The 14,760-nt window shown below is 32.6% G+C and overlaps 1 protein-coding gene across 1 annotated transcript; it reads left to right on the top strand.

Annotated features, from left to right (window-relative positions):
• Positions 1–1,793: 1,793 nt before the first annotated feature.
• On the top strand, positions 1,794–3,041 carry LOC108904307 (leucine-rich repeat-containing protein 15-like). The gene has a single exon (XM_018706807.1). The coding sequence runs from the start codon at positions 1,830–1,832 to the stop codon at positions 2,964–2,966; it is 1,137 nt and encodes a 378-aa protein (XP_018562323.1). The 5' UTR covers positions 1,794–1,829; the 3' UTR covers positions 2,967–3,041.
• The last annotated feature ends 11,719 nt before the right edge of the window (positions 3,042–14,760 follow it).

The raw sequence follows: 14,760 nt of genomic DNA, 5'->3' as shown, positions 1-14,760 counted from the left end.
TAAATTTCAAAATCAAAGCTAATAAATTGGGTTAGCAATCAGGATTTACTAAGTATCCCCGTTTTCTAAATTTATGAAACAGCAGAGAATCATCTTGTGCATAAAAAATTGATCCAATTGAGGAGGTCTGAATGGGGATCTTTAAATGTTACTCAAGCGTCTTTGCTAGGTCTATTCAAGGTTTTGCTTCCTCCACTACAAGAAATTTTGGACTAAAGATAAATTTCCCGAAATCAGCGAGCGATGCTAAACTGAAGGAATGTACATATATTCGATGGACCTCAAATTCGTAAAATTTTGCGTGATGAAATTTTTGTATTGAAAATGAATGAAACTGAGAAGGTGCTTTGGCAAAGCATAAAAAATGTAACAGAACATTTTGAAGAGCAAGGTGAAAGATTTACAGGAAACGGAAAGGGTATCAGGGTAAGTGGACAAGAATATGATGGAGGACTACTGCTGGATGTTGAAAGAAGAATGTAAGGTTAGAGGTAAAAATATAAAGAGAAACCCACCATATAGATCTTTTGAAAATAAGGAACATTTTCTCGAAAACATAACAATAACAGGGTCTGATTATTTTACATTACTTACTACATGTTTATAATAATTTGCAACATTTGAAGAATGATGCAACATACACTATCTCTCAAATTAAATATCATACGTTTATATTTATAATTTTTTGTTGAAAACGATATCAACTGTATTTAAACTAATAGCGTTAAAGGTTAAACTTATTATTATACGAGGCTTGATAAAAAAGTGACGGGAATTTTCAATTTGATTGTGTTGCACCTTGTCTATCGAGTTGATTATTTTTTTGTATATGCAGCTGTTAAAAACGGAATCAAGTGCAGTGAGGTGTTCAAAATATTAAGGAAGGTCTTTGGCCACGATATAGTTGCACTGCCACAGGTTCATCAATGGTAATAATGTTTCCAATAAGACCAAGAAGATATCGAAGATAAGGCGAGATCTGGTCAAATGTGAAGGTCCTTCTAACCGTTTTCTTCGACTACAGTGAAATAGTTCATCACGAATTTTTATTGCTTAGTCGTACAGTTAACAAGGAGTACCTACTACCTAGTTTTGAGCAATTTGCGTGGAGCAATCAGGAGAAAACGACAGGAACAGGAGAGACAACTCGTGGATTTTGCACCACGGCAACCTACCGGTGCATACTGCTGTGTTTCTCCAACAGTTCTTGGCGAAATACAACACCGTTGTGATGCCGTAACCACCTTATTCTCCGGACATGACCCCTGTAACTTATTCTTATTTCAAAGGACCACGTTGTTCAATAATAGATAAGATAAAGGCAAAATCGCAAACCGTGCTCAGGACGATACCGAAAGAGACGTTTCTCTAAACTGGCATACGTGTATAATATCACTTTGAAGGAGATGGAATAAAAATTGAAGATTAAATAAATGCTTTCTGAGAAAATTAACAATTCCCGTTACTTTTTGATCAAACCTCGTATATTTGAAAATTTATTTTTTTTACTCATATCAGTGACAATTTCAGTATCATTAATTATGCATATTACACAATTAACTTCATAATTAATAAATTCAACCATATGATTTTGTAATTAAAATGTGCTGTTATTATTTTTACATAGTTTTCCCTAAGAAATGGATAAAACTAAGTAGAACCTGTAAATTTTTTGCAAATTAACTGGTGAACAACTGTTTTCAGTTTAATTCAATATCTGATGTTTCGTCAAGACCTCAAAATCCGGTAATTTACGCTGCGAGATAGTCTGCATAGTCAAGGTTAAATTCTAAAGCATCGATGTTACTTGTGGTGCAGTTGAGCGCAAAATGGGAACCTCAACGCTGGTTTTCCTTATAACTTTAGTATTAGCGAACAGTGTGAAAAAATCTGAAAGTTCGTGTGAAAGCGTAAACTATGAAGTTAAATGTGATTCAGTTAGAGATATCACCAGTGCGGTTATAGAAAAAATACCAGGTATAAACAAAGTGACTCGGCTGTATATCAAGTTCAGTCCTCATTTGATAATATTTCCAAGAGCATTTTCAGCAGCTGTTAATCTGGAGCGTGTTATTATCAGTTACAATAAAATTGACAGGATAAGCAGTGGCACTTTCAAGGATCTCCCGGTCAAATATATAAATTTAGGACACAACGGTATAAATAATATTTTTCCGGCGGCCTTTTCTAACCTAAAATTTCTCGAAAGTTTACGCGTTGATGGGAATAATTTAAAACAAATCCCATTGGGGGTGTTCATAAATCTACCAATGCAGGACCTAGCACTGTCCAAAAATAACATACCCGCAATAGAGAATATGGCATTAGAAAACTTACCGAACTTGAAGAAACTAAGGTTAGATAATAACAAGCTGGAGTCGATATTTGTCCACAGAATTTTAACTTATCCTGAACGTCTAGAACTCCTATGGCTTCACAACAACTCTTTGACCACAGTGTCAAATTACATGTTGCAAAAATTAACAAACCTAAAAATATTGAATTTGGGATTCAATTCAATCTCCCTCATTGAACCAAATTCTTTCGAGCAGACTCCAAAGCTGAATTATCTGGTTCTCACACACAATCATCTAAAGGAGATAGATGGCAGCATATTTCCCAACACTGGCATGCAGTTTCTGGAAAAGATGTATTTGGATAACAACAAGCTGATGTTCCTGTCATCCAATTTTCTCGTTGGTTTGAGAAAGTTGAAGAAAATCACGATCGTTGGGAATCCTTGGATATGTTCTTGTTTAAATACAGTTCAAAGACTTCTCGCGGAAAACAACATACAAGATATGTGCAATGAAGAGTATAACAGTGGAAGTAGACCGGTTTGTGTGAATGAGAACGTTGACGATACTGAATGTAGATATTCCTACAATGACAATTTGAGTGAAAGATTTGAGACTTACAAAAAGGATCATCCTCTGTACAGGCGCATAATATCATGTATCTTGTAAACACAGAGATAGTCCAGGCAAGTTAGACCAAAATCACCCAGAATACGGAGATTTTTTTCTGATGAACCGATCGAGTTGCGGTTTTCGGCATTGTCTTCGGAAAAATATCAGGAAAAAAGTCTATTTATTACACTTTGGGGCTGGATCGAAACTTCATTGCGGGTGCATAAACTGCATCTTGGATCAATTTTTCCAAATTTTCTAAAAATGGTAAAAATTGACTAAAAGTTGTAGAAATTTGTGTGCACGGGTTTTCGGGGTCGGAGATTCCGAATCTGACCCTGAAAAAATGCCTGACGGCCCTGGGGCCCCCCAGGGAGGCAAGGGGGGCCTTCTGTAAAACATCGAATAGCTGAGTAATTGCCTTCTAACTTTCCACTCGGGGGTTTTTGGGGTCGGGGATTTCGATTCTGACACTGAAAAGTAGCCCGACGCCCCTAGGGCCCGCCAGGGGTGCAAGGGGGGGCCTTCTGTAAAACATAGAATAGCTGAGTAATTGCCTTCTAAATTTCTACTCGGGGGTTTTCGAGGTCGGTGATTCCGAATCTGACACTGGAAAATATCCATTAATCTTAGCTTGTCTGTCACGGAGCACAATTGTCGTAGAATTGGAGAAACCCTGGACAATCCGTTCCCAAGAGACACATTTCGTTAAATCAAAGAAATATTCCTTAAAACCGAAGAATATTTCATGGATCATGGATTTTCAAAAGAATCTCTTGGGCCCGTGCGACTGCGGATAATGCATAACAATTAGGTGACAAAATCCGATTATCGACCCCCAAGTGGAAATTTAGAAGGCAATTACTCAGCTGTTCGATGTTTTACAGAAGCTCCCCCCCCTTTCCCCCCTGGGGAGCCCCAGGGCCGTCGGGCATATTCGGAATCTCCGACTCCGAAAACCCATGCACACAAACTTATAACTTCTATAACTTTTAGTCAATTTTTACCATTTTTAGAAAATTCGGAAAAATTGATGCACTCCAAGATACAGTTTATGCACCCGCAATGCAGTTTCGATCCAGCACCAAACTGTAATAGATAGACTTTTTTCCTGATATTTTTCCGAAGACAATGCGAGAAAGAATTTTCTGATTTATTGTCTAACTTGCCTGGTCTAAGAATAAAGTTTCGTTATTAAATTTCTTACTTTTATATAAATCTGAAGTGCTTTATTTTGTTACGATGCATCCAAATTTTAAATTTAATAAGTGTCTACCTACCAAATTACAAAATGTATAATAAACCATTCTCAATAAAGTTAATGGAAACTTTTTTTTTTTACTTTAGACGGTAAGCGCAACTTCAATTCTTTCAAAATTAAACTTGAAAGCTCAATGACATTGAAAAAAATATATTTCTTTTGCAAAAAACTGCTGATTTTGCTTTTATGTATGTATTTCTCTCCTGACACTAAAAGTATTTGTTTTTTGTTGTTTTTTTTAATACGTTGTCATGTTAATATCACAGTTAACATCGGAAAAATTTTGTAACATTCGTTAAAACTTTATTTTACAATAGGTATCATTACTTATAAAGCCACTTGTAACATTTTTGGAATTTATTTTGAATTTACTCCTAGAATAAACTAAGTAGATATAAACATGAAAAATTAGAAATTAATGCTCTGGATATACAGGGTGTTCGGAAATTAAGCGTCAAGACTTCAGGAGGTGATTCCTCACAAAAATTAGGGTCACAAAGTCCTATAACAATTTTTCGAAAACTCAATATTAACGGAGATACAGTGTGTCAAAAAATATTTTTTTTAGTTTTTCTTAGATACCTTTTTTATTTGTGATTTGATTGGTGAACACACCAATAATGTTTATTATGTAGATTTATTACACCATCATGCCCGAATCCCGCTTCATCCATGAAAAGAATTGAATAGATGAAATTTCTGTTGCCATTATGGAGATTTATAATTTTCCTGCAAAAATTCAGTTGTGCAATCGGATCTCTAGCGAGTAGCGCTTGGACCTTTTGATAGTGGAATGGATGCAGAAGTTGTTCCTGCAAAATTTCATGGACTGAGCTTTTGGGAATATTTTCCTGCGATGCAATTAACCTGACGCTTATCAGCGTATCAGGATTATTATCAACCACATCCAAAACACGAACTTCAGCCCTAGAAGTTCGAGTTCGTCGTGGCCGACCGACATCAAACTACTTCGTCTTAAAAGAGCCAAACTCACCTAATCTCTGATGGACAGTACTGAACAACTGCGGTCGTGGAATTCTTCTATTTGGAAATGCATCTCGATACAAACGTTTTGCTCTTGATGCATTTCCCGTAGCTAAGCCATAATAATAATGCATGTCGCGCAACTCCTCATTCGAATATTTATTATAATTATTATTGTTATTATTATTATTCATTTTATCAGTTTAAATCACGATACTTATTACACACAAATGATCACAACAGAATAATTCACATAAATATTATCTGTCAAAAGTAGCTAAGGCAACATTTAAGTTACTGTTTTCAAAGCCTCCTTTGTAAATCTTAAAAATCAGTTTAAAGATGTTTGAAGTCGTTTTTCTCAGAAACGGTTCATTTTATTGTATCACAATAAGAGATTCTTTTTTAAATAATTTTTGATACTCTTTAACATGGTGCTGTTCAAATTTATAAAGCGGTGAAAACAAAAAGTTGTGGGCCATGGATCGAAGATTAAGGTCAGGTTAGGCTCTTTGGCACTGGAATGTTTGCATCATATTTGGAACATAAATCTACAAGGGCACTAGTAATACATAGGAAAGACTTGGAAAAAATCAAATCACAAATAAAAAAATATTTTTTACGAAAGATTTTCTATATTTATTGTTTCAGGTTAGGTGTCATTTTGATCTCTGATACTTATTTAATGGCTTCAATGCGAGCGAAGCCGCGGGTAGAAGCTAGTGATGAATAAACTGAGGATATTGACAGTGACTTTTCAACCTCAAAGTGTCCTAAAGAAGCCCTGATAATTTCAGAACACTTCGATTTTTTTCCTTAGTGCCCAAAATGTTTAAATTTTTTGCTGAAAATGAATGTAATAAGTAATTGTTCACTTTTTATTCATTTTTAAGTTTTTTAACAATAATCCATATTCTCTTCATCAAAAAACGTTCATGATTCTAAAAAAAATGGAAAAAAATTTTTTTTCATAAATTATTTTTTTCAAAATTTTTTTAAACATATCCACAAGTTTCACAAATGTCAAAATAACTGACACTAAAAAATTTTAAACTGTAGATCTGAAAACTAGACACTTGATGCTTCAATTTCCTTTCTTTTTTTATTCTCTCGTACTATTTCCCTCCAAGTTACAGCTCTTTAAAACGCACCCAAAATTTTGGTATTTTTTTTAATATCCCTTAATTCCTGGGCCTAGTGTAGTCATGACATTTTATTTATTTTCTCATAAAATTTTGCTTACTACTAAATAATACAGAAATTACAAATATAACTAAAGACCTGAGGGAAAATTTTTGCATGCCTATCCCAAAACTGCACAAATATATTTATCATGATATTTCTAGTTAGATAAAAAACTTTTAAGATCATTTCCTTGGATGATAAAGGCGCAAGGGGTTAAATTTTGCCTAGTGGATAACATGCCGCTGCTCATAGTAACAAAAACAATCTAGTCTCTTCCTGTGACATAGACGCGTATGTAAACAAATCTACATTGAAGGAAATAGGAAGTTATTCATCCAATTTCACGATAAGCTGTGTTATGTTTTATTGCAATTAAAAAGGCACACATTCTAGCACAAACACAACTGCACTTTCAAATATTTGTTATCCTTGACTGTCTTTAGTTTTAACGTCGAGATAGTATTTTATTTCACATTTGTCTTGTCACGCTCCTGCATCACCGTAAAATATGTTACCACGTGGGGAATATGATAATACCGAAACATTTGTTATATGTAGCAGATCAGTTTCCTACCACGTTCCTTTTTTCTGATCAAACTAAGCATTATACTGTTTAAATTTGGTTTAACTGAATTATGTTTTTATCGTAGGCAAAGTCATGGGCGTAGAATGTGTTAATTATTTTGAGTTCGAAATTAGTTAGGTATAAAAACTTATATAAATGTGCATAATAAAATGCAGATAGTAGTAGGACGTTTAAAATAAAATTAATATACAGGAAAGACCAGATATTAGGGTAAAAAAATTCAGGTTTCTATGAATGCGCAACTTGCTCATATTTTTTTAAACGTCTGGAAATAATCTATAACTTTTTATAATCATGAAGTGAAAATTGGAAATCTCTTAGTGGTTGTTAGTTAATTCATTAGAGGTTGTTAATTAATTCATTTCAGTTTGGCAAATGTTTAAACGGATATTTACTGACGCTCTAATTCGTGACATCATTTATTGCGATTGAGAATCGAAATGAAAGAGACAGGATGGCACGACAGTATGAGCATAGTAAGTAACAAGAATCTAAACGCGGTGTTCTTTTATTCATTATTTCGATGTATTAGATTCTGTAGAGACAATCAAAGATTCAATTTTTAAATAAACCACTTATGGCTCTCCACATATGCGTTTCTTTCGATTAGGTTTCGTCTCGTTGGCAGGGGAATTGTAGACTAGGCGGTAACGACCGAGAAACTGGTTGTGTTATCGGTCGCACTAAATGACGTAACGTTGCGTTTTTGATCACGTGGCACATTTACTTTTTAACGTAATTTTAAATACCTATAATTAATTTCTAGCATTAAAGAAATTATTTTTTTATAATTTTACCACTGTTAGTTGTTGTCGGTTATAGACTAAAAGTTTATCCATTTCTATACGAGAAATTGAGATACAATGTTCTTTTTAAGTTCGGTGCTTCGACTACAGTGATATCAAAGAAATATGGTGACTTTAAAATAACACATCGCTACGTTATACAAAAGAAATCTGTTTTACTAAAATATTTTTCCTTATAACGACGCACAATAGGTACAACTGGCAACGCTGGTAGCGCATTAATATGCAAATTCCTAAAGCACTTATGCTGCCAGTGGCGTCGTACACGAGAATTAATATGCAGTATAAAAAATTAATTATAGCTATTTGGCTACAAAATATTAATTTTAGAAAAACTGACCTTCTCTTAAGTAACACCCTGTATGTATTGGCTGAATAATAATGTTAACTCGACTATTTGATTTGACAGTGCATATTGTATTAAGTACTTGAAAATTTGACCATTCCCTCAGTGTCCCATCCTAAAAATTATACCATACCTCATATCTTAGTTCAGCAGTCTTCAAACTTTTACGACTTGAGGAACGCGGCTTACATTTCGATTTTTTTGAGGAACCCCTGCACCTAAAAAAATTTTCGAACACATTTTTTACTGATTATATAATATATTTAGTTTTAAGTAAGAGTAGGTATAAAGTTTTTGAATTTTGCACTATCAATATTGTTACTTTCAAAATTTTGAATTTTTTACTGAGTCGCAGAACCTCCATCAGAGAGGTTGTGGGGAACCCTAGGGTTCCGCGGAACACAGTTTGAATACCGCTGTCCTAGTTCATGTGAATTTGAAAGGGCCTGCTATTATGATTACACTGATATTAATATTACAATGACTTTCATATCTGCCTAGATATGAAAGTCATATCTAGGCAAAATGAGTCCAGCTGGAGATTGAGTGGGGACATTTGGTTTTTTCATCTTCAGTACCATTCTACTTTTGTGTTTTTTAAAACCGTAACTGAAAAACTAAGGCTTCAAATCGAAATGTTTACCTATAGATATTAGAAGTTATTCTTAAATTGTTGAAAGCGCTTCTTCATTTTTGACATGTTGTATCACACCTTGAAAAAATTGTTTCAGTGTGAGAAAGTTGTTTCAATTAGATATATTTTTCATTCCTCAAAACAATTTAAATGTTTGGATGACCATTTTTTATAAAATTTAACAAGGATACTGAAAATCATCTGTGGTTAAGATGATACAAAATGTGCGCTTCTTTAATGATAAATTTTATGATATAAACAATTTCCTGGAAGCAGCAGGTTCGGTTTGACGATTTCTAGTTTGTAATCGTCATTCGTGAGTCATTTATTCCAAATATATTCAAAAAATTGAGGTAACATAACATAATTAAATACTCGTTTGTTTTAATAAATTATATTATCCACAATCTAGGCTAATCTTTACAATGTGTTGTTTTAGTGATAAATTATTTAGAGTTAGTATTCACAGGATGACAGATATGGCATTTTTTCAATTAGATTAAATATTAGAAGCAGTTTCTACCACTATTTCTTTGCATTTATCTGTGTACCAGATTAAAAAACTGACATCCTGTATATGTATCACAGTGACGACAATTTCTTGTGGTCAGTTTTTGTTCCGTTGTTTCCGACAAGCGTCTTTCCTTACGCTAGTCCGTGTACGTAACATATACATATATCAAAAATTCCGATTTTAATGACTAACATTTTTTTCAGGGAAAACGTATTGTGGGTGGTTAACCTTAGACGTACGTGTGGGCAAACGTTAGTCTGCGACATAACTCAAAGGTTGATGGCTTGCTGACTCCAGTAAAATACTAATACACTTTGCAAGTGGCACATGTTGTGACTTACAACGGATTTATTTATTTATTCGCCCATCGTGTTGTAGATAATGCCCGGCGACAATAGAAGTGTGGACTTCAGCTTCTTGCCGGTGATAACAGCGCTGGGTTCGACGACAAGGACATCACTGGAATTAATTGTTACAAGCGTTTGTCAGAGATATTTAATTGATAGACTTTAATGTATAAAAATAAAAGCGAAAACCAACTGAATTGGTTACAAATCACTGATTTAAAAAAAATGTTTCCATAAAACTATACAGGGTGTTTTCAAAAGAAGTGGCACAAATGCTACTGGTAAATCTACAGCTTAGATTAAAAAGGTTTTGCATAAAAATGTCCATAGTAAAAAGTTCATCCCTTAGGAGATAACAGCTTTTCAAAGTTTCCAGTAGAATGTGGAATAGAGGCTGTAGTTTGAAAACAAAAAAAGACAAATTTTTCACAAACTTTCTACTAATGCATGTGCAACTTCTCAATAATTTTTTTGAACTCTCTGGCCCTTAGAGGGGCTTGAAAAAAGCATCCCCTAAGTTATTTTTTGCTAAAACTTTTTCTTCTGATATTTTAAATTTGCCCCCCTCTCCTGGATTCCGGGATAACGGCGCTTACGCAATCCTAAGCACGCTAGATTTTTGTGAAGGTTAAAGATGTAACTGGAAATTTATTTCCAATAAATTATCCACACATTTTAGTTGTTCATAATATTAATGATAATTAAGCTTCTGAAAATATGCATGAAGTGATTCTAGTTTCAGGCAATTCCGGAAACATCTATGGTACTGAAAAAGCAACATGTGGTTTCCAATCATTATCTGATTTCTTCGACTTATATTTAAATAGTTTCCTTATAAATGGATTGCTAATATCCTTTAGTAGTATAGACAACATTATCGTGAGTCACAATGGGGTGTAAAAACCAAAGCAATTAACCAAATATTCCATATCATATACCTGAGTACCAAAATCATTCTTTAAAATGTTCAGAGAGACACTTTTTGTCTAATTTTTCTTTTACGATGATTTCTTAATTTTTTTAATACAGGAGGTTATATTATTAGAACTACGTTTACGTATACGTTTATTTTTCCCCCTACCTAAAAGAGGTCGGTTAAGAACACCTTAGAGTCTATTGTTTTTTTTTTGATAAATATTTTTCGTTTTTTTTTAGAAAACTCAGGTGTTTATCGCAACGTCATTTTATTTACTACAAAAAAATAGTTGTTGATAGCCTCTAAAATGCATAGTTTTTGTGAAAACTTAATTTTTTTGCAAAATTTATAGCTAAAGCAAATATTTACTAAAAAGTCAATGTCTACTGAAACAACCCTCCGAAGATAGGATACCGCAAAGCTAAATTCATAGGGCCTTTTCTCAGAAGGTGATGAGGATGGAGGTAAGTTGGTAAATCGTAAAAAATACATAAGTTGATTTGGTATTTAACATAAAACTTATCACCTTGTATATTTAAGTATAACGAAATATCTTAATTTTATTAATTCAGTATTTATATGGATAAATAATAAATGGTATCTTTGGTGAAGGCGAGTTATTTTTTTTACTTTTAATTTTAAAATTTTGAATTTTTAAATTACTCGTCAATTCTAAAATCTTTTTCTAGTTACAGTTTGAGGAAAGCAAGATAAATAGTAGTTTTACCACCGTCTATGTTTTCTAAAAGTTAGAGTTTATTGCATATCTTTGGTATCAAAGAACACTGACTTCGTTTGAAGATTTTTTTAGGATAAAATATTTTCTAATTGGATAATAGTAAAAAATATGTTTTTTTTAAATGTTGTGTCTATAAATTAAAAAAAAATAATCTAAAAATCTGCGTTTTGCTGATCTTTGAAGACAATAATTTACATAATTGTAATTGAAATTTTATATTGTATCTGGCGCATTCGGCACATTATAGGTAAAAATACGTATTTATTTAATAGAGAGAAATCTAGCCTGAATATCTTTGTTAGGCTAAAAAAATAGTGTTTAATACCTTTTCCTAAAACTTGTACATCTACATCCATGATACTACTCTAGTCTAGTAATAGGATCATAATCTACATCTATCTAAATTCCCACACAAATATTTGTCCATTTTATTTATTGTTTTAGTTTAGTTGGTTGAAGCCCCTAAGCTCACTATCCAAATTTTCCTTAATATTAGTTACTTTCACCAAAACAATTGTAGTAGTGTCTAGCACAAATAGGTTCTGTAGCAGATGAAGAATATGTTTGTTTTTTTTTGACATGTCATTGTTGTAATTCATTGTTAAATCTCAGTAGATTTGTTGTGTAACATTCTGAAATTTTACAATTTGTAGGTATAATCTTTGATCCCGGAAATGTGTTATTATTTAAAAATCTTGGTTATAAGTTCTAAAAAAACAAACAGTTACAACTTAACTAAGTATATTTATCTACACTCTACATATTTGCCTTGTTTTCAGTTGCAGTGCTGTTTTTACTAGATCATACTGAAGCTTTTGTTTGTAGCAACTCTTGAATCCATTAAGGAAAATCCAAAAAATATGGGTCTATTCCAACTGAATTAGCTTTTTGCCTTTATTTCGCAATTCAGCAGCAACCATGAACGCTAATGTTTTTCGCTTCTATAATTTCAAGTGACACATTTCTTACGAAACACAATTACTCGACCGATGCGTTTTTAGTAGCCGTTGTCTTTTTTAAGGTGTATGTAATTATATGGGTCTTTTATTATGCTCTGGTACAGACTGTGCGTTGATGGGTTCAACGGACTCCAAAATATAAAGGCCGGATAGGAGTCGGAAGGTATTAACGATAATCATACAAATGGTAGAGTACCATATGCGCGAGTACATGACAACTGAACATTTATGATGACGTATATCCAAGTGCAAAGGTAAACGATCGTAGGGCAGTTATAACTGTGGATGACTACATGGTAAACTACTACTAATTATTACAAATTCGTAATAATTTCCTTTACTGTTGTATACATCCAAAAAATATTTTTGAAAATACGTGAAGAACGTAGTAATATTTCCCACTTTAAAATTTACCAAAAATTAATTCACAACTACTGTTTACTGTTATTATAATTGCCATAAACGTCAAAATAATTATTGGAAACAAAATATCAATAATATGATGGCAACCTTGAATGCAAATATATCAAAACTGTCAAAAATAAGTGCCACATAATGTTATATACTTTTGTTCAGAAAAAAAATGTACATCTAAAAATGTGATAATTTACAGGATGTTCCATTAAAAAAATAAGTTGTATCTGTCATATCGACATTTGAATTGAATTGAATTGAATTTGAATTGTTTTTGTGTTGCTACAAACAGAATCTTCATAAAAAACACTACAACTTTTATTTCAACAAAATTTTAGTTAAGTGGGACACCTGTACATTAAATTGCATTCAAATCTGAAAAGTTTAAAGTATCAGTGTTAATTTTACCTTATTTTAAAGGTTTTTCAAATTCATAATTCAAATCATTTCAAATAATCTTGTTGAAGGTACAATCAAATGAAGACAACGTTCTTTGATACCAAAAATCTGGATATGCAGTTGATAATCTAACCTTAGACAAGATTCTTAACTGTTAATAATGTGGGAAACAACTATTCTAGCACCAATAGTTCGTAATGAATAGTTTTCAAAAATAAAAATTAAAAGTGATGATGTACACATTTTTAATTGAAAAAATACATAACTTACATATTCCAATTAATATTTCAAAGACATATTTCTATTCTTGTTGTTCTAATATCACCTTTTACAAAGATCAGTGCATAAATACAGGGTGTCCCGAAATGCATGCAACAAAATTTGGTCATAGATTCTTTAGACAAATTTAGGGGACCCGTATTTTTTATTTTTGCCAAGTGGCCCCCTCTTTCAGAATTACAACCCTCTGAAATCCGCCCCTTTTTTATATCTCAGAACCCTGTTGTACGAGAATCACTAAATTTGGTACACAGGGGTTTTACGTTTTTTGGCGAGGACAATTTTTCGTGGGCTCCCTTGTCTTTGGAGCCAAAAAAATTTGGTCGCATATTTAAATTTCTTAAAAATTATCAGTTCACTAGAAAGCTATTAAATTTAGAAACTTGTTGTCTCTGTATACTCTTTTTGGTAAAACGCAATGTTTTCGAGAAAAATGTCAAAATGTGATCGAATGCATATCGTGATTCGCCATTTTCCTCAAAAACATTGCGTTTTACGAAACAAGTATCAAGAGACAAAAAAGTTTCTAAATTCAATGGCTTTCTAGCTAACTAATAATTTAAAAAAAAAAAAATCAAATTTGCAACCAAATTTTTCTGGTTCCAAAGACAAGGGAACCCACGAAAAAGTGTCTTAAGGGGGTTTCTCGCCAAAAAGTGTAGCACTGTGAGATTCCACATGTCATAAAACCCCTGTGTACCAAATTTAGTGATTCTCGTACAACATGGTATTGAGATATAAAAAAGACTTCTTAGGGGCAGATTCCAGGGGGCTGTAACTCCGAAACAGGGGGTCAGTTGGCAAAAAGAAAAAATACGGGTCCCCTAAATTTCTCTTAAGAATTTAAGACCAAATTTTGTTGCATGAATTTCGGGACACCCTGTATAAGAATATTAGAGCTACGTAAAGTGCAAGAGCTAATAATAATAAAGTTACACATAAATGCATAAAAAATATAATATAATACATATTAGTGTAATTAGTGGAGTATATTACTAAAAAGGACAAGTATTGTTTACATAGAAAATTAATATATTAATATTATAGACACTTTTGACATTGCCTTTCAAATTCCATTGTTCTATTAATATTTTATTATTTTCATTCAGGAAGACCACTTTAAAAATCAAACCTCAACATGCAGAAATAGCTGAGATCTGTCCATCACGGCCATGTTATGTGTTGGTGTTTGTCAAAGGTAACTTTAGAATAAGAATAAAACATATTTCTTGGAAAGATTATACTATGTAATGAATTCAGTAGTTAGGTATGCGTTTTTCACTTAGTAATATTTAGATAATTTAAATTACTAGATAACATAAGTCAATGTGAATTAGAACATGTAACTCGTACATACTTTTTATAAATTAAACTCTATTTTAGTCTTTTATTATTGGTTTAAAGTATATTTTGTAATTTAAGTTGTTTAATTAATTTATTTATAAATAGTATTTTCATTAACTTCTTTCTTTTTTTTTGGAC

The sequence above is a fragment of the Anoplophora glabripennis genome, unplaced genomic scaffold (assembly GCF_000390285.2).
Source record: "Anoplophora glabripennis isolate ALB-LARVAE unplaced genomic scaffold, Agla_2.0 scaffold101, whole genome shotgun sequence".
Lineage (NCBI taxonomy): Eukaryota > Metazoa > Arthropoda > Insecta > Coleoptera > Cerambycidae > Anoplophora > Anoplophora glabripennis.
This window is presented reverse-complemented; position numbering and strand designations above follow the sequence as displayed.